This window comes from Bombina bombina, chromosome 1 (assembly GCF_027579735.1).
Source record: "Bombina bombina isolate aBomBom1 chromosome 1, aBomBom1.pri, whole genome shotgun sequence".
Lineage (NCBI taxonomy): Eukaryota > Metazoa > Chordata > Amphibia > Anura > Bombinatoridae > Bombina > Bombina bombina.
The window spans coordinates 927,577,131-927,604,846 of record NC_069499.1 but is presented as its reverse complement, the minus strand read 5'-3'; the positions used below and the strand labels follow the sequence as shown (position 1 = coordinate 927,604,846).

Below are 27,716 nucleotides of genomic sequence, written 5' to 3'. Positions count from 1 at the left end.
TAGAGAGCTGTTTTTGGGGGGGATCAGGGAGGTTGGGGGCTAAGGGGGGATCCTACAAAGTAGCATATGTAAATATGCTAAAGATGTATTTTTAAAAAAAAAAAAAAAACTTTTATTTTAGTACTGGCAGACTTTCTGCCAGTACTTAAGATGGCGGGGACAATTGTGGGGTGGGGGAGGGAAGGGAGCTGTTTGGGAGATATCAGGGGGTCTGATGTGTCAGGTGGGAGGCTGATCTCTACACTAAAGCTAAAATTAACCCCGCAAGCTCCCTACAAACTACCTAATTAACCCCTTGACTGCTAGCCATAATACATGTGTGATGCGCAGCAGCACTTTGCGGCCTTCTAATTACCAAAAAGCAACCCCAAAGTCATATATGTCTGCTATTTCTGAACAAAGGGGATCCCAGAGAAGCATTTACAACTATTTGTGCCATAATTGCACATGCTGTTTGTAAATAATTTCAGTGAGAAACCTAAAATTGTGAAAAATTTAGCGTTTTTTTTAATTTGATTGCATTTGGCGGTGAAATGGTGGCATGAAATATACCAAAATGGGCCTAGATCAATACTTGGGGTTGTCTACTACACTACACTGAAGCTAAAATTAACCCTAGAAGCTCCCTACATGCTCCCTAATTAACCCCTTCACTGCTGGGCATAATACACGTGTGGTGCTCAGTCGCATTTAGCAGCCTTCTAATTAGTAAAAAGCAAAACCAAAGCCATATATGTCTGCTATTTATGAACAAAGGGGATCCCAGAGAAGCATTTACAACCATGTATGCTATAATTGCATAAGTTTTTTGTAAATAATTTCAGTGAGAAACCTAAAGTTTGTGAAAAAAATTGTGAAAAAGTGAACATTTTTTTTTATTTGATCGCATTTGGCGGTGAAATGGTGGCATGAAATATACCAAAATGGGCCTAGATCAATACTTTGGGATGTCTTCTAAAAAAAAATATGTACATGTCAAGGGATATTCAGGGATTCCTGAAAGATATCAGTGTTCCAATGTAACTAGCGCTAATTTTGAAAAAAAGTGGTTTGGAAATAGCAAAGTGCTACTTGTATTTATGGCCCTATAACTTGCAAAAAAAGCAAAGAACATGTAAACATTGGGTATTTCTAAACTCAGGACAAAATTTAGAAACTATTTAGCATGGTTTTTGTTTGGTGGTTGTAGATGTATAACAGATTTTGGGGGTCAAAGTTAGAAAAAGTGTGTTTTTTTTCTATTTTTTCCTCATATTTTATAAAAAAATTTATAGTAAATTATAAGATATGAGGAAAATAATGGTATATTTTGAAAGTCCATTTAATGGCGAGAAAAACGGTATATAATATGTGTGGGTACATTAAATGAGCAAGGGGAAAATTACAGCTAAACACAAACACCGCAGAAATGTAAAAATAGCCTTGGTCCCAAACGGACAGAAAATGGAAAAGTGCTGTGGTCATTAAGGGGTTAATCTTGTTCTTAGTTTTGCAGCAGGCTTTGTTTGAGCCAATGCATTCCATAAATATTAAGTTGCTATCTCTTCTGCTCGAGAGAGTTTCGGAACTCTCGGCTTTGCAGTGTGATTCGCCTTACCTTATCTTTCATGCGGATAAGGCGGTTCTTCGTTCTAAATTTGGGTTTCTTCCTAAAGTGGTTTCGGATAGAAATATTAATCGGGAAATTGTTGTCCCTTCTCTCTGTCCCAATCCTTCTTCTCATAAAGAAAGTCTGTTGCACGACTTGGATGTTGTGCGTGCTCTAAAATTCTACCTACAGGCGACTAAGGATTTTCGCCAGTCTTCTGCCCTGTTTGTTTCTCAGGAAAGCATAAGGGTCAGAAGGCTACTTCTCTTTCCCTCTGGTTGAGAAGTATGATTCGTTTTGCTTATGAGACTGCTGGACAGCAGCCTCCTGAGAGAATTACAGCTTATTCCACTAGGGCTGTCTCCTCTTCTTGGGCTTTCAAAAATTAATCTTCTGTGTAACAGATTTGCAAAGCTGCAAATTGGTCCTCTCTGCATACTTTTTCCAAATTTTATACTTTTGCCTCGGCTTATGCCTCTTTTGGGAGAAAGGTTCTTCAAGCGGTGGTGCCTTCTGTTTAGGTCTGCCTGTCTTGTTCTCCCTCCCTGTTCATTCTGTGTCCTCTAGCTTGGGTATTGGTTCCCACTAGTAATTGAATGACATTGTGGACTCTCCATATCTTAGGAAAGAAAACCACATTTATGCTTGCCTGATAAATTTATTTATTTCCGGAAATGGCGAGTCCACTACCCCACCCTTTATTAAGATTAAGTTATTTTTGACTAAACCTCAGGCACCTCTACACTTTTGTGTTATTACTTTTCCATTTCCCTTCGGTCGAATGACTGGGGATTATGGGTAGGAGAGTGACACCTGACAGCTTTGTTGTGGTGCTCTTTGCCGCCTGCTGGTCAGGAGTGCTATTCCCACTAGTAATTGAATGACGTTGTGGACTCTCCATATCCGGAAAGAAAGAAATGTATCAGGTAAGCATACATTTTGTTTTTCATTCATACAGGTGGTGAGAATCCACGATCCGTTACATATGGGAATTACTTCTCTACCACCAGGAGGAGGCAGTTTCCCAAATCCCAAGAGCTCTATAAAACCCCTCACACATACCTTAGTCTTTACTTTGCCTCCATTGGAGGTGGTTGAAGAATAAAGATATGTATGTGTTCTTCAATGAAAGGAGTTTTCAGTTTATATAGAGGCCCGGCTCCCCTCAGAGTACAGTGCTTGTCAGAGGGATGTATTTGGGGTATGGTTTATGATACAATGGTTTTGCCTCATGGGAAATCCTTCATAGGCCCTCTGTAAATCAGTCGCAGAGACGTGTCTTTTTCCTCTTTACAGATCTACATTATACTCCTATTCCATTACCTCTGCTGATATGTTTCAGTACTGGTTTGGCTGTTTGCTACCTGCTTGATAGTGGACAAGTATCTAAGTATGTTTTATATATAGACACTCATATAGCTTTGTTTGATTAAAATGTTTGAGTTTATCTATATATGTATGTATATATGGCCCTGGGACAGAACTGACTATTCCCCTTGCTTTGCGCGCAAAACTTTTGGCATGCTTTTGTTTTTTGCATGCCGTGTTCCGATTCCGGAATACGGTCATCGGGTTAGGGCACGTTATTGTACGCAGATGGCCATAGCCTCATGGGAATAACAGATTAGCGCACGTCTCTCGGTTATACGCCAATTGGGTTTCTTGGCGCACTTTCTACCATTTAAACAGTAAGTTGTTTGGCACATATTGACAGTTTCTGCTTAGCTAGGCTGAGCATGCGTTAAGTACTTTTCTTTCATGTAATTAGCAATAGTCCATGAGCTAGTGACGTATGGGATATACATTCCTACCAGGAGGGGCAAAGTTTCCCAAACCTCAAAATGCCTATAAATACACCCCTCACCACACCTACAAATCAGTTTTACAAACTTTGCCTCCTGTGGAGGTGGTGAAGTAAGTTTGTGCTAGATTCTACGTTGATATGCGCTCCGCAGCAGGTTGGAGCCCGGTTTTCCTCTCAGCGTGCAGTGAATGTCAGAGGGATGTGAAGAGAGTATTGCCTATTTGAATTCAATGATCTCCTTCTACGGGGTCTATTTCATAGGTTCTCTGTTATCAGTCGTAGAGATTCATCTCTTACCTCCCTTTTCAGATCGACGATATACTCTTATATTTACCATTACCTCTACTGATTCTCGTTTCAGTACTGGTTTGGCTTTCTACTACATGTAGATGAGTGTCCTGGGGTAAGTAAGTCTTATTTTCTGTGACACTCTAAGCTATGGTTAAGCACTTTTATATAAAGTTCTAAATATATGTGTTTAAACATTTATTTGCCTTGATTCAGGATGTTCAACGTTCCTTTTTTCAGACAATCAGTTTCATATTTGGGATAATGCATATGAATAAATCAATTTTTTCTTACCTTAAAATTTGACTTTTTTTCCTGTGGGCTGTTAGGCTCGCCGGGGCTGAAAATGCTTCATTTTATTGCGTCATTCTTGGCGCGGACTTTCTTGGCACAAAAATGTTCTTGTCATTTCCGGTGTCATACGTGTCGCCGGAAGTTGCGTCATTTTTTTGACGTTTTTGCGCCAAAAAATGTCGGCGTTCCGGATGTGGCGCCATTTTTGGCGCCAAAAGCATTTAGGCGCCAAATAATGTGGGCGGCTTTTTTGGCGCTAAAAAATTTGAGCGTCATTGTTGTCTCCACAATATTTAAGTCTCATTATTTATTGCTTCTGGTTGCTAGAAGCTTGTTCATTGGCATTTTTTTCCCATTCCTGAAACTGTCATTTAAGGAATTTGATCTTTTTTGCTTTATATGTTGTTTTTTCTATTACATATTGCAAGATGTCTCACCCTGAATCAGAAGCCACTTCTGGAAAAACGCTTAACTGAGTTTCAGTTCTACCAAAGCTAAGTTCATTTATTTTAAATGTTATAAATGTTTATCTTTAGCTATGGTTTGTAATAAGTTATTATGATATACTTTTACATGCAGGATCCATTAGTGTTTATGCTTTATATATTTCCATTCTTACATCTTATGTACAAGAAATATTTAGAAGATTTATAAGAAATATTTTTCTGATTCTATTTTAAAGGCTTTGTCTGACTTCGTGCCTTCTAATAAAATGTTTAGGTCTTTTTCACTTCTTTTTTAATTATTGAAGTTTCAAGTGACCAACAACATACTGATTTATCCTTCTCTGATGATGTTTTTTCTCTTTCAGAAATTTTCTTCATCAGATATTGACACTAACAAATCTACTTTTTTATTATTTTTCTATTATAAAGTACATTTGTTCTTTGTTGAAAAGGTGTTGATTATTTTGGATATTAAGGTAACTAGTTCTTTAAGACTAGCTGACACTATTTCTGCCTATTTATTTCTTCTGTGTTTTCAGAGGTTTTCTTTCCATTTCCCCATTCTAGGGAATGGAATAGGCTGAGAATTTTCTTTTATTCCTTCTTCAAAGGTTTTAAACTATATTCTTTGCCAGCAGTTAATTCAATAAGGAGGGTTCTCCAATTTATTGGGGCTATCTCTACTTCTACTAATTATGCTATTATTTCTATAGCAAAATAGTATTTATTTTCCTTTAGATAGTTGTATCTTATTTATGGAAAATTGATTAGTTTCAGGTACTTTTCTTGGTCCTGTGATTTATTTGGATATTGCTAGCATTGTTAAGGGACAACATTTACTAGACTAGGTGCTGTTGCATTTGTCTGTTGTTTTGCATTTATTGATTATGCAAGTCCTCTGTATTGACTGGTCCTTTAAACTGGACTATCATGCTAATAATTTCATTTGTGTCTTCATTTTATTGAATATTTTCGCAAATGAGGGTTATTCTATGTCTTTAGCTATTTTAGCTAGAAGAATTTTGTGATTTAAAAAAAAAAAAAAAATCCATATTTCTTAACTGTTACTCTGGGCTTCAAGATTGAGTTCTAAGACTAAAACTTTAAGCTTATACTAGTTTGGTTGTTCTTATTAAGGAACGAATTCCTGAGTTCTTTCCCAAGTAACATGTTTGTAATTGGGGTTCGAAATCAGCTCCCTAATATTGCGATGTACGTGCCGTATTCCAGCTTGGCTGGTAAGGGGCAGGTTAAGACTTCTTTGAAATTTATTTGGTTCTATTTTGTCCAAATTTCTTTGATTTTATTCCAGTAAGGCTAACACTTTCTTTAAGTGTGTTTCTGTCCTATATATTTTGGGTACTGTTGAAGCATGGCTGGGCACCCATGGGGTTCAAGCGCTGCTCAGACCTGGAATCTTCTGGGGTATTTCTTCCAGTTCCTTTTTTAGGAACCGGGTTTGGAGTTTTATTCAAACTATTTTGCCTTTTTATGGTCATTGATAGCATTATTTGTTTTCATTAGATACAATAAATGCATATTTTCATTTTTCTGTTTTCATTCAGATTATTTTCTAAGGACGCGGAATCTCATATGATTCACTTGCTCTTCAGGACATAGTTAGAGGATCTTTTTTTCAAAAGCTCTTGATTCCTCACACAAGGGTCACCTTTTTTAGGTTTCCAGATATTTGTGTCACTGTCTTTGTCTCTATCAGACAAGGGACAATTCTATTGGGTTCCGTCTGTCGGTACCTTTAGTCTCTATTATTTCCTTCAGTTGCTATATATGCATAGAAGTTTTAGGTCTTATGGCCACAGCATTGGATTCAATTCCCTTTGCTCATTTTTACTAGAAAGAACCTTTTCAGTCTTTTATGAGTGTTGTTTCTTCAAGAACATGGTTGGAGGATCAAAAAGTTCGTTGATTCCTCAGACAAGGGTAACCTTTTTAGGTTTCCTGATAGATTCAGTGTTCTTGACTCTGTCTCTGTCGGACAAAAGACGTCTGAATTTGGTTTCAGCTTGTCGAAACCTTCAGTCTCAATCTTTCCCTTCGGTAGCCTTATGCATGGAAATTCTAGGTCTTATGTCTGCTGCATTGGACGCGGTCCCCTTTGCTCATTTTCACATGCAACCTCTTCAGCTTTGTATGCTGAACCAGTGGTGTAGGGATTATACAAAGATATCTCAATTAATATCTTTAAAACCGATTGTACGACACTCTCTGACGTGGTGGTCAGACCACCATCGTTTAGTTCAGGGGGCTTCTTTTGTTCTTCCAACCTGGACTGTGATTTCAGCAGATGCAAGTCTGACAGGTTGGGGAGCTGTTTGGGGGTCTCTGACAGCACAAGGGGTTTGGGAATCTCAGGAGGTGAGATTACCAATCAATATTTTGAAACTCCGTGCAATTTTCAGAGCTCTTCAGTCATGGCCTCTTCTAAAGAGAGAGTTGTTCATTTGTTTTCAGACGGACAGTGTCACAACTGTGGCATATGTCAATCATCAAGGAGGGACTCACAGTCCTCTGGCTATGAAAGAAGTATCTCGAATTCTGGTATGGGCGGAATCCAGCTCCTGTCTAATTTCTGCGGTTCATATCCCAGGTATAGACAATTGGGAAGCGGATTATCTCAGTCACCAAACGTTACATCCGGGAGAATGGTCTCTTCACCCAGAGGTATTTCTTCAGATTGTTCAAATGTGGGGACTTCCAGAAATAGATCTGATGGCTTCTCATCTAAACAAGAAGCTTCCCAGGTATCTGTCCAGATCCAGAGATCCTCAGGCGGAGGCAGTGGATGCATTGTCACTTCCTTGGAAGTATCATTCTGCCTATATCTTTCCGCCTCTAGTTCTTCTTCCAAGAGTAATTTCCAAGATTCTAAAGGAGTGCTCGTTTGTTCTGCTGGTGGCTCCAGCATGGCCTCACAGGTTGGTATGCGGATCTTGTCCGGATGGCCACTTGCCAACCGTGGACTCTTCCGTTAAGACCAGACCTTCTATCACAAGGTCCTTTTTTTCCATCAGGATCTCAAATCCTTAAATTTGAAGGTATGGAGATTGAACGCTTGATTCTCAGTCATAGAGGTTTCTTTGACTCTGTGATTAATACTATGTTACAGGCTCGTAAATCTGTATCTAGGAAGATATATTATCGAGTCTGGAAGATTTACATTTCTTGGTGTTTTTCTCATCTTTTTTCTTGGCATTCTTTTAGAATTCCTAGAATTTTACAGTTTCTTCAGGATGATTTGGATAAAGGTTTGTCTGCAAGTTCCTTGAAAGGACAAATCTCTGCTCTTTCTGTTCTTTTTCACAGAAAGATTGCTAGTCTTCCTGATATTCATTGTTTTGTACAAGCTTTGGTTCGTATAAAACCTGTTAAGTCAATTTCTCCTCCTTGGAGTTTGAATTTGGTTCTGGGGGCTCTTCAAGCTCCTCCGTTTGATCCTATGCATTCGCTGGACATTAAATTACTTTCTTGGAAAGTTTTGTTTCTTTTGGCCATCTCTTCTGCTAGAAGAGTTTCTGATTTATCTGCTCTTTCTTGTGAATCTCCTTTTCTGATTTTTCATCAGGATAAGGCGGTGTTGCAAACTTCTTTGAAATTTTTACCTAAGGTTGTGAATTCTAACAACATTAGTAGAGAAATTGTGGTTCCTTCATTGTGTCCTAATCCTAAGAATTCTAAGGAAAGATCGTTGCATTCTTTGGATGTAGTTAGAGCTTTGAAATATTATGTTGAAGCTACTAAAAATTTCCGAAAGACTTCTAGTCTATTTGTTATCTTTTCTGGTTCTAGGAAAGGTCAGAAGGCCTCTGCCATTTCTTTGGCGTCTTGGTTAAAATCTTTGATTCATCATGCTTATGTCGAGTCGGGTAAAACTCCGCCTCAAAGGATTACAGCTCATTCTACTAGGTCAGTTTCTACTTCCTGGGCGTTTAGGAATGAAGCTTCGGTTGATCAGATTTGCAAAGCAGCAACTTGGTCTTCTTTGCATACTTTTACTAAATTCTACCATTTTAATGTGTTTTTTTCTTCTGAAGCAGTTTTTGGTAGAAAAGTACTTCAGGCAGCTGTTTCAGTTTGATTCTTCTGCTTATAATTTCAGTTTTTTTCATTATAAGATTTAAACTTTATTTTGGGTGTGGATTATTTTCAGCGGAATTGGCTGTCTTTATTTTATCCCTCCCTCTCTATTGACTCTTGCGTGGAAGATCCACATCTTGGGTATTCATTATCCCATACGTCACTAGCTCATGGACTCTTGCTAATTACATGAAAGAAAACATAATTTATGTAAGAACTTACCTGATAAATTCATTTCTTTCATATTAGCAAGAGTCCATGAGGCCCACCCTTTTTTGTGGGGGTTATGATTTTTTTGTATAAAGCACAATTATTTCAATTCCTTATTTTTTATGCTTTCACACTTTTGTCTTATCACCCCACTTCTTGGCTATGCGTTAAACTGATTTGTGGGTGTGGTGAGGGGTGTATTTATAGGCATTTTGAGGTTTGGGAAACTTTGCCCCTCCTGGTAGGAATGTATATCCCATACGTCACTAGCTCATGGACTCTTGCTAATATGAAAGAAATCAATTTATCAGGTAAGTTCTTACATAAATTATGTTATTGTCTTTGTAAAGCTGCTTAGACAGGGGTATAGGTTTTTCATTTCCTCTAGAGCTTTCTTAAGGTGTGTTAAAGTGCTATTGCATTACTTTGCTATATGCTATTATAAAGCGGCAAAAATCAGTACCTAAATTTAACCAAGAAACTGAGTCTCCTGAACACCTTTCTACCATTACTAAGGTTGCTTATCGTAAGGTTAGCCTTCTTCAGCTCATTTATGTGACTCATGTTTAGATTTGTTAATGCATACTGACAAATCTAATGTTTTTCTAGGTACTAATGCACCTGCTATCTGCTCATTATAGGATGCGGCTGAAAGAGTGCCTTCGGCCAAGAAATTGTTTATTAACACTGCTGTCTCAAAGGCGTTGGCTGCTTTCCTGCCTTCAAACAAGTGTAAAAGGTCAGTTCAAAATTTACCTTCTACTACTATGTGCCCTGATACAGGGGATACTGGGGTATCTTCAGATGGTGACGTTTCATCTGGGAGTAAGGATCCCTCATCTGATGTAGAACCTGATAATTCCCCTTTTTTATTTAAAGTTGAACATATTTGTTCTCTTTAAAGGAGGTCTTGGTCATCTTGGGGTTAACGATCCTAGGTCTTCTAATGATAAACCTTGTAATCTTTTAAATTCAGTGTTTAAAAATGTTGTTACTCTTTCTGAGGTTTTCCTGTGCCTGATGCTGTCTCTGACATTATTGCTAGGAAATGGTCTAAGCCAGGGGTGCCTTTTAATCCTTCTGCAAGGTTTAAAAAGTTATGTAATTTACCTACTGCTAGTCGAGAGTTATGTTAAGTTATGTACTTTACCTACTGCTAGTTATGTACTTTACCTACTACTGGTCAGACCTATCTCCCGAAGTGAATGGGGCCATTTCCACTCTAGCTAAACGTACTACTAATCTTCCATTTGGTCTTGCTACAGCTTGAAGAATATTTACTAAGTTTCTGGGTGCCCTTTTGTCTGTAATCAGAGCTCAGGTTATTGCAGTATTTCCTTAGCTGGGCGATATCTTGATACTAGCTCAGTCTTTTCTTTTAGCAGAATTGCATACAAAACAAATATTGTTGTTTCTTCAAAGACATAGTTGGAGGATCAATTTGCCAAAGAGTTCTTTGATTCCTCAGACAAAGGTTACTTTACTAAGTTTCCAAATAGATTCAGTATCCATGAGTCTTTCCCTCACAGAGCAGAGACAGATAAAATTAGTATCAGCCTGTCTGAACCTTCAATCTCTTTCCTTTCCTTAAGTGGCTTTTTGAATGGAAGTACTAGGTCTCATGATTGCAGCTTTGGATGCAATTCCATTTGCTCAATTTCACATGAGGCCTCTTCAGCTTTGTAAGATGCCTCAATAGTGCAGGTATTATACCCAGCTATCTCAAAAGATATTCTTAGATTCCAGTATAAACCAGTCTCTGACTTTGGTGCTGAAATCATTAGTTTATTATTCAGGGGGCTTCTTTTGCTTGTCCTACCTGGTCTGTGATCACCACAGATGCAAGTCTTTAAGGTTGGGGAGCTGTTTGGGGGGCTCTGATAGAACAGGGGGTTTGGGATCCTCGGGAGGCGAGATTGCCAATCATTATACTGGAACTCTGTACAATCTTCAGGGCCCTTCAAGCTTGGCCTCTATTGAAAAGGGAGTCTTATCTCCGTTTCCAGACAGACCATGTTATAGCAGTAGCTTGTGTAAACCATCAGGGGGGAACTCAGAGTTCCCTGGCTATGATGTAGGTGTCTCAAATTCTCTTTTGGACAGAAGACTATTCTTGCCTAATCTCTGCAATTCACATCCCAGGAGTGAACAATTGGGAGGCAGGCATTCTCAGTTGTCAGTCTCTACATCCAGGGGAGTGGTCTTTTCATCAGGATGTGTTCTATATGATTGTGGATCTTTGGGGCTTATCAGAAATTGATCTGAAGGCCACTCATTTTAACAAACTTCTCAGATACTTTGCGAGGTCCAGGGATCCTCAGGCAGTGGTGGTGGATGCTCTCGTAGTTCCTTGGTCATTTCAGCCTGCTTATCTGTTTCCTGGTTCTTCTTTCCAGAGTGATTTCCAAGATAAAGCTCAGTCATTTGTAATCCTGATTGTCCCAGCGTGGCCTTGCAGGATTTGGTGTGCGGATCTGGTTCTAATGTCCAGTTGCCCTCCTTGGCCTTTTCCTCTGTGGTCAGACCTATCTCAAGGTCCTTTCTTCTATCCAGATCTTAAGTCTCTAAACTTGATGGCATGAAAATTGAACACTTAGTTCTGAGACATAGAGGTTTCTCAGATTCTGTGATTGGCACTTTGATTCAGGCTTGTAAACCTGTTTCTGTGAAGATTTAAGATTTATTACAAAATTTGAAAAACTTAAATTTTTTGGTGTATAGACCATATTTTTTCCTGGCATACTTTTAGAATCCCTCGGATTCTTCAGTTTTTGCAGGATGGTTTGGATAAGGGTTTATCTGCCAGCTCCCTGAAAGGGCATATTTCTGCTCTCCAGGTTTTGTTTCACAGGAATATTGCTAGTCTTCTTGACATTCATTGTTTTGTTCAAGCTTTGATCCAAATTAAACCTGTTATCAAGCCTATTTCTTCTCCTTGGAGTCTTAGCCTAGTGTTAAGGGTTTTGCAGGTTCTCTTTTTGAGCTAATTGGACATTTTTTTTGGCCATTGCTTCTGCTAGAAGAGTTTCTGAATTATCTGCTCTCTATTTTGTGAGTCTCCTTATCTGATTTTTCATCTGGATAAGGCTGTTTTGCGTACTTTATTTCATTTTTTGCCTAAAGTTATTTTCGCACACAACATTGGTAGGAAAATTGTTGTTCCCTCTTTGTGTCCTGATCTTAAGAATGCTTCTGAAAGATCTTTGCAATTTCTGGATGTTGATGGCTTTGAAATATTATCTTAATGCTACTAAGGATTTCAGACAAACCTCTAGTCTGTTTTGTTCTTTTTTCTTGGCCTAGGAAAGGTCAGAAGGCCTCTATTTATTTAACCTCTTGATTGAAACTTGATTCACAAGGCTTATTTGGAGATGGGTTAGCCTCTGCAACAACAGATTACGGCTCATTCTACTTCTTGGGCATTCAAGAATGAGCCTTCAGTTGTTCAAATTTGCAAGGCAGCCACTTGGTCTTCTTTGCATACCTTTACTAAATTTTACCATTTTGCTTCCTCTGAAGCAGCCTTTGGAAGAAAGGTCCTTCAGGCAGTTGTCTCACTTTAATAATTATGCTTGTATAGTGAGTTCATTATAAGAGATTTTTTTTCTTTGAGTTGTGGATTTATTTTCTCAGTGAAAAATGTTTTTTTTTTTCCAATCCCTCCCTTTATGTTACTGCTCATGGACTTCCACAGCTTGGGTATTAGTTGCCATATGTAACGGATCGTGGACTCTCACCACCTGTTTGTAAGAAAACATAATTTATGTTTACCTGATTAATATCTTTCTTGGTGGTGAGGTCCACAAGCCCCCACCCTTTGTTGTTTTCTTGGGATTGATTTGTTTTGAGCACATCTTTTTTCCCTGCTCCTTTTTTGGCTCTTATTCCTTTTTAGCTCACTTGCTTAGCTATACGTTAGACCAGGGGTCGCCAACCTTTCGGACCTCAGGGACCACTAAACTCACAATTTTGAATCCTGTGAACCACTAACATGAATTTTTTTAAAAAGGTACAAACCTCTATAATGTGTGTGCATGTATATATGTATGTATATATCTAAGTTTACATTATGTATATATTTACACATTTTTAAGAATAATATTTTGGAATTAACTAACTGAATGACAGAACTGAGAGAATATTTCCGAATGACAGATAAAGGGTGAATGTTAACTTTTGAGCTGCAGAGGCAGAAAGTGGGGAAAAAAGAATTATGTTTAAAAGGACCACAAGACTTCCAAGTTAACTCCCCAGTTAGGAATTGTTCAAAACTACTTATGATCATGGACAGACATTGGAGTCATAAATTAAGTTTATATCAGAAAGCTCTCAATATGAATGTGAGCTAACCACGACTGATGTTACTGGCAATTATTATAACTCTGGTAGGATATGGCTGATCTGCTGGATGGCAATTAATGGAATTCAGGTGGAATCGATTTGTGTGCTGGAAAATTATTAGAATGAAAAATAATTAATATTTAATATAAAAAAAAAAAATGGAGGGGAGGAAGACGAACAGTGATGTAGTCCATCTGAAGGAATTGGGAAAACTACTACAAAGAGACGGGTAAAGGGAAGAAAATAAATGAAATGTAATAGAGAATTTTTTTTAAGATTTTCTCTTTTTATATACTATAATTCCACTATTTCAAGCCAAGACTTTATCAACCTCTCTGAACAGCGCGCCGGGCAGGAGGAGTTAAATATACAATATAGCTACGCAACGTGCGTAGGGAGATTGTAATTTAACTCCTCCTCTGGTTTTCACTGATGTCCAGCCAGGCACTGTAGGGAGTTGCGGCGCGACGAGGGTGACACCATCGGAGAAAATGAATTCCTGCTTGATGGTGTCAGGGACCACCAACATCTTCTCATGGACCACCAGTGGTCCATGGACCACTGGTTGGCGACCGCTGCGTTAGACTAAGGTATGTGGGAGGGGTTTTATAGAGATCTTGGGGTTTTGGAAACTGTCTCCTCCTGGATGTAGAGAAGTAATTCCCATATGTAACAAATCGTGGACCACCATGAAAGAAAGAAATTTATCAGGTAAGCATTTTAAACCCTTATCCAATTTGATGCATTGCCATACGGCAGAGAACATGAACAGTTCTGCAACATCTGTTGTTTTTTTTAAAATTTTTTTTTTTTTTTTTGCCAAGCCGCGGCGGATTTGAGACGTCCGAGAGAGATGATGATAATAATGGTAATGGATCGTAATCATCATTATAAATTGCAGTATGTATGAGAAAATATTATCAATGAAAGGACTATTAAAAAGGAGAGTCTGGATCCACTTTCAACTAGATTAAACTTTACCATCACTTTAAGTTTTAGTCTCTGTAAAGCAATGGGCACCACCATGTTGTAACCTAGGTTTCCTTCTCTGCTGTGGCTAATAAAGAATGTCTACAAAGTGTCACTAGACTGTGCTTCTAATGAATGTGTGGAATATAGCAGTATTAAGTCTGCCCTCTTATTCCTAACAGGAATCAGAAAGCCCACAATTGTCATAGTTAATTTAGAGGAAAATGGGTCAAAATAATTAAAGTACATTCCAAGTAAAATGTATACATTGTCTTTGAGGACCCTTATTATGCATATGCACTCATCTGAATCTATGAGGATGATATATGCATAATGTAAATGATACGATATGTGCAAACAAAGTAGATATCTCATCTGACATACTTGTTTACCTTAGATTGAGATTGCTCTGCTTCTGAGACTGATGGACAGGTACTGGACATTCTATACAAGCTGCTCATTTCGTGTTTATGCGATGACTTCAAAAACCTCTTCCTATATGTTGCAGTTCTCAGAATTTTTTGACTAAAATCCCTGTTAAAAGGACATAAAAGTGCAAACAGAAAATGCTCTAATGTGTTGGAGCATTTTATTACTGTATTGTTCCTTGCAAAGGAGTTAAATACACATTTAAAGTTGGCTCCAAAACAGTAATGCACTACTGGGACATAGTTGAACTCATCTGATGAGCCAATAGTACGAGACATATGTATTTAGCCACCAATCAGCAGCTAGCTCCCAGTAGTGCATTGTTGCTCCTGAGCCTTTCTAGGTATATTTTTCATCAAAGCATACTAAGATAACATAATCAGGGGTGTCTACATTTTGCATAGAACTATGTTATTTCCCCTTGATTCTCAAGCTTCTACAGAAGAATAACATGTAGAAATGGTTGTAGTCAAGCCACAATAATCTGTTTTATACTGCTAATAGCTGCTCAGATCTTATGCCATGTGTCTGTCCATCAGTATGTAGGCAGAGTTATCACTGATACACATACATATCTACATATACAAATAATGTAAAATCCATTCTTTACCTTGTTTCTAATCTAACCTTTCTCTCCACAAGTGACAGTGATATGGAAATGGAAGCTGAACATTACCCCAACGGGGTGCTAGAAAACTCATCCACCAGAGTTATGAACGGCACATACAAACATGAAGAGATCCTGCAGACAGATGAATCCAGCATGGGTATGGCAGATGGCCTCGTTGTATTCAAATGGGAAGTGATCTGGTGTCTGTATTAATCTATTTTCTGCTTAGGTTATTTCAAGCATGCAGATGGTGTTAAAGTTTTTTAAATTGCAAAAAAAGAAAATGCTCTTATTTGTTAAAGCATTTTATTATTGCACTATTGCTTGCATATAACTGTGATTAACCCCTGCAAAGGTATTTAATAATTAGTCAGATCCAGGGCAGCAATGTGCTACTGAGGGCTAGCTAAATACATTTGATGAGCCAATGACAAGAGACAAATGTGTGTAGTCACCAATAACCAGCTTGCATTTCTGCAGCTGAGCATATGCACATATTCTTTTAAACAAAGGATACAAAGAGTACAAAGTCAATTTGATAACAAAAGTTAATTTAAAAGTGTCCTAAAATTATACCCTCTATCTGAATTTACTTTATGCCTTTAATATTACTGTCACAAAGTTAAATCACCACTTCATCGCACTGGAATTTGTATGTTTATATTAAAATTTTCTTCTTAAAACGGGGAGAGTCCACAGCTGCATTTATTACTTTTGGGAAAAACAGAACCTGGCCACCAGGAGGAGGCAAAGACACCCCAGCCAAAGGCTGAAATACCTCCCCCACTTCCCTCATCCCCCAGTCATTCTTTGCCTTTCGTCACAGGAGTTTGGTAGAGAAGTGTTAGAAGATAACGAAATAGTCTCTTATGGAGGGTAGTACTCTTCGAGATGGGACTGGAGTTTTAAGTAGTCCTGTCAGCCTCTCAGTGATGGATGAAAGTTGGAGTCCGGAGATGCAGGGAGAGTCTTTCTGCAAAACCATCCCGACTCATATCAACAGCTCCATAAGCAATCAGTGTTGACCAGTTTCTCTGCCTTCTTTCTTCACTCAAGGCCATGTCAGAAGCGATGCTATTATCTGTGACACTTGAAGGGCCGTGTTACTGTTCCACGGCATAGATTCCAGTAAGATCGTTTCATTTTCCTTTCACTGTGGGAATATAATTTAATGATAGAACAGGGTCTCAGTGGGACTCCTTTATCTTTATGGAATCAAGGGTTAATATCTCCTGAGGGGGGTTATTGAACAGTGGGGGACTTTTATCATATTTATGTGATTCTGTCTGCTTATGTGTAGTGATATTGGGGCTTATGGATTTTACGGAACGTACAGGTTTTTTTTGAGCTACGCAGTTTCTTGATGGGACTGGCGAGCTTTTCCTTGACTTGTAGGTTGCACCTCGTGACCGGGCGTGGTCACTTTTTCGGGCTTCATTTCCGTATTCATGACCAAGGGTCAGTGGAGAGGGTCTTTTCTCTACTTGTCTGGGTCATAGGAGGTGGTGAGTGCACCAGCCATTGGGGGTGTCAGGTGCCAGTACTTTTTGTACAAATTTTGTCCGGTCAAGTTATGGAGGATTCTGATTTTTCTGTGGAGGATTTCTCGATTCAGATTCTGTTTCCTGCTTAGATTGTATGGAGGCCCCAGTAATCCAGCCCAATCAATTATGTTTCGTATGCCATAATAAAGTGCTCTTTTCTTCCTCTGGGGAGAGATTAGAGACCGCTGAGCCATCCGCCTCTGAGGATTCTGTGTCCCGTGAGGTGCGTTCCCTGGAATTCTCTTTTCCTACACAGACAGTTGTCCCAAATACCGTTACCACTTCTCCGGAAGGAGGTTTCTTTCTTTCCACCAGAGGTTGCGGCTCGGTTGCGCATGGTCTTATTCTTGGCGTTGGCGCTTTTACAGCTTTCTGAGGGCCAGCGTAGAGCTTATCCGTGTCCTCTTAACCTGGGGGCGCCAGGTGTGCCGGGTTTTTCCTCTGGGGGAGCGGTTTCTTCTGAGGCTTCAGGTGTACTACCGTCAGGGTCGGGGCCTTCAAATGCCCGGTCGGAGATGGATTTTGCCTTTAGAGTCAGACAGACGCGCCTGCGTGTACTGCTGAGGCAGGTATTGGAGGCTTTGGAAGAATTCAGTCTTTATTGGCCTCCGGATCCTCAGTATTCTGATGACGAAGAGAGCTAGACGAGTCGAGGGATGTGAATCCTACTTCTGATTGTCTTTTTTGTTTTTTTGTATCTAATCCCAGTTCAGAGCTCTTGAGGAATCAGGTCTCTGACAGGTTGGCCCTGTTAGTGTTTCTTTCCTTTTTGGCGTTCACCTGCGGGTGCTGCCTACTTTCTTTTGATCCGGTTAGGATGTGTTTAATTTTTTTCACGGATGTCGAGACTGTTGTAGACTTTTCCTTTATGGAATCTCTTTTCTTTTCTGGGATTTTGATACTATTGATTTTATGGTCGCGATGGTTGTTGCTTCCGTTTATTTTAAGACGATGTTTAAGCCTCAGAGCTTACTTGTTTGTTTGTTTAGTCTAGCCCTGTTAGGGTTTAGAATTTTCAGTTAGCCCTTGAACAGTTCGGTTGTACCCTGGTCAGCAGGCTAGACCTGGTTGGGTACTAGTTCTCTCTGTTCTTTTGAGGTTATATCAGACATTTTGTATCCTTGACAACAGGCTGGTCCTGTTTGGGTACTAAGTTTGCTTACCTCTTGTTACGAGGTTGTTTTTTCTTGTTTCTGCAAGTTATAGGCCCTTCTATCCTAGTTATCAGACTGGTCCTACATTATTTCATCTTGGTGGGGCGTCCGATGTTGGTCGTACTCAATACTAAATATTTTGTCCCTGCATAGCTTACGTGGTTTGCTGGGATTACGAATTCTGCTATGGCAGTATGTTTGTAGTTCCGGAGTTCCTTGGATAGGAGCTAGATTCCTCCCTTCCGAGGGGGGAGGATCAGATGACTTCAGGGAGATCTCCAGTACCGGGTTTAGGGGGAGATTATTCCCGCCTATTGGTACTCCTTGTGGATTGGATTGTCTGATTTTCAAATCTTTCGCTAGTGTTTTCTCGTCTCTTTTTTGAGGATTGCTATGTTTTTCGCTTCCCCTTGCCTTGTTGAGAGAGGACTTTTGGTCATCTGGTTGCGGAGACTAGGTGCTTAGGGGCCGTTTTTGTCCTTGCAGAATCCCCTTTTTGATCCTATATATTTGGGGATCTGGGGGATTGTTATGAAGTCTCCCTTGCCGTCAACCGATAGGAGTTTTAGAAAGCTCGTTCATTTGTTAATTCCTTGAGCTGTAAGTTTTCTGAGGGTTGATCCAAACTGGATCTTTAGAGATCATATTATCTCAATCATGGAGTTCTGATCTCTTTTGGGTCCTTCCTTTGTCTTTGGACTTTGTGGGTGTTATCTTAGAGGCCTTTTGGGGCTGAGTGGACAGCCACTGGGATACTTCATGAGAGATCAGAGTTTAAGACCCATGGGGGTATGGCATGCATCAACTTTGGTGCAAATTTAATTTCCAGGTAAATTTGTGGTTGTTCCGCAAGGTTTTTGGTCTTGATCCGGCACCTGGTTTTGTGGGTCCAGTTTTTTAACCTAGTCCTTGTCTTTGACTTGGCATTTTGGTTACTCTGTTTTCAAGATTTTAATAGTCTTGGATCAATCCGGCGTTCAGTAGCAGGCTTGTTTTCCCGGTCATGGGGAAATCTCCTTGTTTCTACTGGGGCGGTTCTTTTTCTCTCTTCTGGAGAGATGGAGGAAGCTTTTCCTGGAAATTTCTTTACTGGAATATTCCTGGGTTTCTTTGTTTTCCTAATATTTGGATAGATCTGGTCTACTGTGCCTATTCAGTTGGCTCCTCCTGAGGTAGTTTTACCTCATCTGTCTCTAGGAATTCAGTGGGTAGAGGGTTTCTCTTGTCTGCAGGGTACCCTCCCTTTGGGTTTCAGAGGGGTAATGAGGATAGGTATCCTGGATCTTGAGTTAGTCTCTCTGGGTGTCGTGCCTCCTTCCTGCTTCTTTTCCTTAGGAACTTGTGGTGGGAGATTCATTAGCTGATCTCTGGGCCTTTTCGATGCTGGGATTTTTTAATCTCTCTTGTCCTTGGGACATTGACAGTCGCTTCTGTGATAGGACTGTTCCATCGGAGTAGGGGTCAGGAATTCTGACTGCTGTTTGGGCATCGACCACGTATCTTGTCTCCTGAAGGATCCTTACTTAGGTTAGGAGGCCTTGCAGTTGGTTCGGGAATCTTCCCTTAGCGGGTAGTTGGTTCTTCCTTATTGGTCAGGGTGTTGTCCTCCCTTACCCTGTTTTCTAGCAATGAGGGAGTTGGTCCGCCCTGCTTTCTGAGTTTTTCTCTTGTTCCTTTCCAGGAATGTACTGGTGCAAGTTTGCTAGCTATTCAGTTGGCTAGTTACTATGGTTTGACGTTTAGTCTGACTGCCTATCCGATGGAAGCCTGCCGCTTTCGTTTGTGGCTTAAACGGATGTTACTGTTCCGTTCCTTTTCTGTTCACAGGGTTTTTTTCTGACTTACGGGTGTTCAGTTTCTCTGTGCTAGTTAGTTGTCCTTTTGTCCTTCTGGGACTTCGGTTCTGGTTAAGGATTTACACTGGTTCCTTTTGGATTCACGTAGGAAGTGATCTGGAATTTTTCCTTTCTTTGCTCTCCTCCGTCGGTAGTGTATTTTCTACTGGACTTTGTCCTCTTGCAGCCTGGTAGCAGCTTTTTTTTTAGTTATGCTAGGGGCTTCTCTCCCTGTTTTGTCCTTCGGGTATTGTTTCTGGAGGTTCTTTCGGACCTTCTTATCCGATTCTTCCCTTCTTTCAGTTAGGGAGAATGTGGTGTGGGAGTTTGTTTGTTAAAATAGAAAAAAAGGAAACGGTCCCAAAAAGGTAAGCTAAAAACAAATACTTTATTGTTCCATTTAAAACAGGTGTAGAATATAGAAAAACATTTAAAAATGTGATGGAAAAGGGTCTAACGCGTTTCGGCTAGCTGTTGCCGTATTCATAGACCATATCCTATGACCACAAACTTAGTTGTTATATAGATCTATAGTTAATTAGTTCATTAATTCTACCTGCTGGACTTAACTCCTTACACGCTAACTGCTGGAATGTGGATAAGGCCAAATTATCAAGAAGTTATATCAGACAGCTATCATACACATTAGGAAATATTTATAAATTAACATTGAAGTAATTCAGAAACAAAAACAACTTTTAAATTTATATGTTCATAATTAAACTGAAAAATAATCCTATGTTCAAAATATTCTAAAAATATTCCTATGTGTAGGTAATTAAGCAAACAAGTTATTTCACATATGTATACAGAGATTAGGGACAAAGAGACCTAAAAATCAGTACAAGATATCATCACAGATAAATTCAGTATATTAATAATATATTTAAAGAATCAAGACATTAAGTATAAATCATTTACATATAATAATTTTTTTGAAAAAAAGCAATACTAGCTCTTAATATATAGTAAATATATAGATAATTTGTCAAATATTTTTAAACCTATCTTGAAACTTTTAATCAAAAATATATACGATTAAACAGCAACATACATTGTCTGGATATCTGTATATGATTCTAATGACTTTATTACTCCCAAAAATTTACAAGGTCATATTCAGAATTATACCCCATGGGGACCTGTGTCTTCAATTTAAATATCCAATAGACCTCTTGTCTACCTAGAATTTGTGATCTATCTCCTCCTCGACTTGGGGTTTTAACAGCTTCTATGATGTTCCAGCTGAAGGATTTAACAGATTGATTATGCTAAAAAATAAAGTGTCTGCTCAATTCTGAGCAGGGTACCTTATTTCTTATATCTCCTAGATGTTCTCTTATACGTGTTCTCACATCACGCGTTGTGAGACCCACGTATTGACCCTTACAAAGTGTGCATTCAACTAAGTAAACCACATAACAAGAACTGCAATTGACACATCCCTGTACATTAAAGCTTTCTCCTGTTACATGTGATGTAAAAGTACTTGTCACATTGTGGTACTCACATGCTTTGCAGCGAAGCTGCCACTGTGTTTTAACCATGAGCTATCATCTCTATTCCTTTTAGTTTTGAGCATACTGGGGGATAACACATTGGCCAATGTGCTATTCTTAGAATAAACAAATTTACAGCCATCACTTATAATATCCTTCAATATATCGTCTCCATATAAAATGGGAAGATATTTTTTGTTTTTTTTTTGTTTGTTGTTTCCCTTGCCATTGTTCATGGAGAGGTTTTTATTTGTGTGCTTCTAGAGAGTGGGACTTTTGTCTCCTCAGAGGTTTTTGTGCTCAGTGGTGTCCAGAATTTAGAGTGATCTCTAACTGGGATAGTTATGGTTCTAATTGATGGGCAGTTACCTTTACCTCTTTCCATATTTTTGTTCTTCTTCTTCTGTTGAAAAAGTTTTTTTATCGGGAATCCAGGTTGTGTCCGGCTGTGGAATGGGCTGCCTTTTTGTTCCCGCCCGTTTGCATTCAGTGTCCTCTATAAGCTTGGGTATTGTTTTCCCAAAAGTAATTAATACAGCTTAAATTCTGCTTACCTGATAATTTTCTTTTCTTCTGTACGGGGAGAGTCCACAGCTCCCCGCCCATATTTTTTCTGTGCGCGGCCTTAAAATCTTTTTTTTGTTCTTCTGGCACCTTTTTTCACCCTGATATTTCTCCTACTGTTCCTTGTTCTATTGGCAGAATGACTGGGGGATGAGGGAAGTGGGGGAGGTATTTAAGCCTTGTGTTTGTCTCCTCCTGGTGGCCAGGTTCTGTATTTCCCAAAAGTAATGAATGCAGCTGTGGACTCTCCCCGTACCGAAGAAAAGAAAATTATCAGGTAAGCATAACTTAAGTTTTTTTCTTAGGGCTAAAAGAGGCTTCTCCTAGGTCGTAACTCACCATAGAACAAAGCTACTGAGCTGTTTTTCATTCCTGGTAGAGCGCTTCTCTCTTTGTATTATGACCCTGGGGAGGTCTCCTTAAGGGTAATGGGGGAAACCACACAAGGGACTCCTTGCCTGCTTGTGCTTAGAGGAATACAGCTGCACCTTATTGACAAGGCCCACAGAAGGCCGAAACTATTGTATCTGCATTGCTTGTATACATGTAACCAAATGGACTCAGATACATATAGAATTTTGGTATTTGGTAATAACCTATGTTTTCTTTTCAGAAGATGGGTGCCAGCAGAGGCAGTTATGTGGGGGAAACCAAGCAGCCACAGAAAGGATGATTCAGTTTGGACGGGAGCTACAGGCTCTTAGTGAGCACCTATGCAGAGAGTATGGAAAAAACACAACACACAAAAAAATGCTGCAGGTAATGTATCCTTTCTGTATATTAGCTTTGCCATGGTTATCAAGTCACTCTCCCTTTCTTAGAGTGTTACCTTTTTTTCCAATGTTAATACAATGTTTGCAAATTTCTACTATTCCTACAGTTGTGTGCATATTCTATACAAATCTCCCTACATAACATGTTACTCTCACGCTCTTGTCATCATTATCTCTTCTTTTACATGTCAATTATCCACACATCATATTTTTTACATTCTTTTGCAGGATGCTTTTAGTTTGTTGGCATATTCAGATCCCTGGAGTTGCCCGGTTGGACAACAGCTGGATCCCATCCAGAGGGAACCCATATGTGCTGCTTTAAATAGTGCTATATTAGGTAACAACCATACATATTTTGTGTGCGTTTGTGGTTGTACATGTATATTCAGTGGCAAGCATTCTATGTATGTCGGATTGTGTAATTGTGTGTCTCCTTGTTTGCATGTTTAACAATACCAATATATTAATGAGTTTGAATGTGTTACATATATACTTAGTGGTTGATACTTTATTTCTTTGTTTTCTTCCAGAGTCTCAGAACCTGCCAAAGCAGCCACCACTGATGCTGGCATTAGGACAGGCCTCTGAATGTCTCCGACTTATGGCCCGTGTTGGTTTGGGTTCCTGTTCTTTTGCCAGAGTTGATGATTATTTGCACTAGCCACCAACTTGAGACAGAGGGAAACCCACCCAAAAGCATCAGAATTTTCTCTTTCCTGTCCCACTAGCCATCTTTTCCTTTCCTTCTCCCTGCTACTTCAGGACCCTTTTGATTGACAATCTTTACACATCTGCCCAATTTGACTCGCGCCTTGTCTCATGTGCCATGCTGCAGATAAAACTGTGCTGATGAAATCATTGCATGACTCATCTGTGACGCCTAGGCAGTGATCGGGATTTCCAACATTACTTTTATGGAACATTAAGAAAGTTCTGCTCAGTTGTTGATCCTAGCCCAGGAATACTTGGGCTTATCACCATTTTAATGCTTCTTCTATGCCTAGCCTATAAATCATATCGGCTGGTGACAACAATATGTGGATGGTAGCTATCCACTTATAAACTGCCCTTTAGACACATACTGTGATATCAAAATCCCCTGGACTAGTGGTTCTCATATTAACTGGGTTATCATGGTTGAAGTGCAGAATGGCAAAGACTATTTGTGTTTTGGTGAAAGGGTTATATGAGCAGTGGAGCAGAGAGCTGCTAACCAAACTCTTAAGCTGCTAACTTCTTGCCTCTCCATATTTGGAGAACATATGGTGCCGTTTCTTTGGATAGTCTCCATTCAGACTGATCAGAGGAAAGGTAATAATGTACTTTGTAGACACAGAGCTAGTTCAGCTTGAGGAGTTCTGTTCCTAGCCACAGACGCATTGAATACGTTTTTTTTTTTGTTTTGTTAGTTTGTTTTTTTAATATTGAAGCAACAGGTATCTTATTTTTTTTCTTTTTACATTATAAATACACCCTCAATTTTTGGGTCAGATAATAGAAACTTATATGTCCACAAGGTTCCTAGAGACAATAAATGAAAGTGCTATCAACAATTTACACATTTAAATGTTACATTTTTTTCTTATGTTACCTGATTTTTATTTTGGGAGAAGTGTCTCCTATATGGCACAGAGGGATTGCTTTTTTTTATTACTTTTTTTTTTATTTTAATCACTGTTTTTTCTGACTTTTGAGGCTTGATGGTGAGTCATTCAATTCAGTTTGTATTTTAACCCTTTGTCTACCAAAAAGCCAAAGCAAAATCTGTTAGGAATGAGAGTTTCATCCTTAAAATCGGCACCTATTCCAGTACTGCTCATTGGAACCAGAAAATCTAGTGGATCAGAAGAGCTCCTTATAAACAGGCAACATGCTACACGCATGGCAAAGCAAACTGCATATATTCTTATTTGCGTCTGGTATTTTTAAAGACAATTTTTATGATTTGATGATGATTAGTGTTGCTTTATTTTATTTAATGTTTTGGAAGATAATAAATTGGTTTTATTAATGCATCTGGCAGCAAAGAGGTTGATTAGAAAATAACTGGGATATTTTTTTTGTGTTACATTGTCTGAAATTATATGAATTTTTGATATAATGTGAAAAAAATTGTAAGTGGCAAAAAAAAAAAGTTTATGAAATATACAGCCACAGCTCAATTGCAATCCACAGGAATACGTGAACAGAATGAAATACTTTTTAGAGCTGGATTAGTCATCTTTTATACATAATCTGTTGTCCCTTACCATATTGTACAAGCTTTGGGGAGTATTCTAGTAGTGTGCACTAACATCAATTTAATGTCATAGTATTTTGGTGTTTTGCAAGTAAAAAAATAAGTTGGCAAGTGTGGTAAGGTAAGATTACAAAAGTCCTGTTTTTCAGCCATCAGTTTAATTAAACATCTTAATTTCCCCCCTAACATAATTTTTTTTATTTAAGCTTTTCATTTGTCTATTTTTCCAACTCACCTTTTCCAATTTTCTGTCACTTTTTGTGAGAGTGATTGAAGAGCTTTTCCTTGGGCCATTCCCCCCGCCCCAATTCAGAATTTGTGATAGATGCTCAATGCGAGCTGGTGATAGCCTTCTTATTTTCATAAGTAAGAAAACAAAAACACAAAAAATCTATATTATATATAAATATCTATATCTTCACAGTATTTAACTTAGTTGTAGAGACCTGAGCTTTTTGTTCTCCTTTTCTTAGGGGATGATTGAGCTCAGAATGTCACTTTTATTTCAAATCCATACATTAAAGAGATTAATCTCTTCAGCCTGTGTGTGGTTTTATTGTTTGCATGTAAAATATGACTTGTATGGCTATTTCTCCCAGGAAATACTCATAATAGGGGTACAGTCAATAAACTCAATAGAGGCAGGGGATTGAAGCTTAATTCAAACAAAGGCTGGAACAGGGCATCAGACTGAAACTACAATGATTTCCTATAAGGATTGCTTGAAAGGCCATCATACATACAGGAATAGCGGGTAGCACATACAAAAAAGTGCCTAAGGTTAACTTTGATCATGATTTCCGGAAGAAGATAAACCATAGAGGCAAGCTGGAAAATGTGGTAACAGCAGAATAAAAGGTTCTATAACCGGCACAGCAAACCTTAGTTAATAGAACTGATTTAATGTTACTTGTTCTGAGAGGGTTTGGTCCCATCGTTGTATTTGAACATTTTATTGGGAGATTGCATTTTATAGTGCCACTGTTAACTTTTTTTAATAGCATTTTTTTTAACATTTCTGGATAAAGAATTCAGTACAAATACGTATATATAAGTCTGGAGTGACCTGAACCCCAAAATTTATTTGCTTCCTTGGTACCTAAGATAGCTGGCTCTTTAATAGTCTGTTCCTAAATTTGTTTTTGTGTATATTTTTATAAAACAACTATATATATATATATATATATATATATATATATATATATATATATATATATATATATATATATATATACACATAATTAACATAAATGTATTTGATGATAATTTTTGCAATAAAAATTTAACATATTTATTATCTAATTTTAGCTAAATATTGGCTAAAATAAGCTGGGTGGTTCACCTTCTAAAAAGGTCCCGGGGAGAACACTGATTAATTTATATATGTGTATATATATAGTCCAAGAAAATATTGCACTCAGGTATTTTTAACAAAGAGAATCACTCTTTAATGTAACGTTTTCTGAGACTCTTCTGAGACCCTTCATCAGCATGTCAAATGTGAATACAAATACACAATTTATAGTGAATACAATAAACAGACACGGTATGAGATTATTTTTTATTGTATTGACTATAAATTGTGTATTTGTATTCACATTTGACCTGCTGATGAAGGGGACAGAGTCTCTGAAAACGTTACATTAAAGATGATTTTCTTTGTTAAAAAGACCTGAGAGTGCAATCTTTTCTTGGACTGTAACATTGCATTTTTGCACCCAGGCGGATGTCCATAGGAGGGTCGGACTGAAGACTGGTTTAAGATATATATATATATATATATATATATATATATATATATATATATAATCAATCAATGTCTAACTTAACCTAAGTGTAATCAATGTAATATGTGCAAGGACTAAATGTTGTGGTTGTTTTTTTCATTCAAGATTGCACCACCAAATGCTATATTTGAAAAAAATATGTTGGCTTCTTTTTTTTATATTTCTCCAACATTGGTGTGTCCGGTCCACGGCGTCATCCTTACTTGTGGGATATTCTCTTCCCCAACAGGAAATGGCAAAGAGTCCCAGCAAAGCTGGTCACATGATCCCTCCTAGGCTCCGCCCACCCCAGTCATTCTCTTTGCCGTTGCACAGGCAACATCTCCACGGAGATGGTTAAGAGTTTTTTTGGTGTTTAAATGTAGTTTTTATTCTTCTATCAAGTGTTTGTTATTTTAAAATAGTGCTGGTATGTACTATTTACTCTGAAACAGAAAAGGATGAAGATTTCTGTTTGTAAGAGGAAGATGATTTTAGCAGACAGTAACTAAAATCGGTTGCTGTTTCCACATAGGACTGTTGAGATGAAGTAACTTCAGTTGGGGGAAACAGTTAGCAGACTTTTCTGCTTAAGGTATGACTAGCCATATTTCTAACAAGACTGTGTAATGCTGGAAGGCTGTCATTTCCCCTCATGGGGACCGGTAAGCCATTTTCTTAGTCAAAAACAAACAGAATAAAGGGCTTATTATGGGCTAAAAAACTGTTAGTCATTTTTATGGGCTAAATCGATTGCTTTATTTGTGCATATTATTCAAATTTAGGCTAACTATTGACATTTATAATCTTGGGGAACGTTTATAAAACGGCAGGCACTGTATTGGACACCTTTTTCAGTCAGGGGGCCTTTCTAGTCATAGACTGAGCCTCATTTTCGCGCCATTAATGCACAGTTGTTTTTTGAGAGCAGGGCATGCAGATGCATGTGTGAGGATCTAAGAATCTCTGAAAAAGCTTTTACAAGGCGTCATTTGGTATCGTATTCCCCTCAGGGCTTGGTTGGGTCTTAGCAAAGACTGTATCTGGGACTGTATAGGGGTTAAATTGAAAAACGGCTCCAGTTCCGTTATTTTAAGGGTTAAAGCTCTGAAATTTGGTGTGCAATACTTTTAAGGCGTTAAGACACTGTGGTGAAAATTTGGTAATTTTTGAACAATTCCTTCATACTTTTTCACATATTCAGTAATAAAGTGTTTTCTGTTTGAAATTTAAAGTGACAGTAACGGTTTTATTTTAAAACGTTT

At 38.5% G+C, this 27,716-nt stretch overlaps 1 protein-coding gene across 3 annotated transcripts in view; it reads left to right on the top strand.

Moving 5' to 3' along the window:
* The window catches only part of RANBP10 (RAN binding protein 10), a 257,221-nt gene extending 231,997 nt beyond the window's left edge, over nucleotides 1–25,224 (top strand). For 2 of the 3 annotated variants that reach the window (XM_053698144.1, XM_053697989.1), the window contains exons 11-14: nucleotides 15,107–15,231; nucleotides 22,284–22,429; nucleotides 22,672–22,783; nucleotides 22,977–25,224. In XM_053698144.1, the coding sequence (XP_053554119.1) occupies nucleotides 15,107–15,231; nucleotides 22,284–22,429; nucleotides 22,672–22,783; nucleotides 22,977–23,107 (514 nt within the window). In that variant the 3' untranslated portion in view covers nucleotides 23,108–25,224. The remainder of the gene's footprint in view (nucleotides 1–15,106; nucleotides 15,232–22,283; nucleotides 22,430–22,671; nucleotides 22,784–22,976) is intronic. The other variant, XM_053698071.1, reaches the window with a different exon arrangement.
* The last annotated feature ends 2,492 nt before the right edge of the window (nucleotides 25,225–27,716 follow it).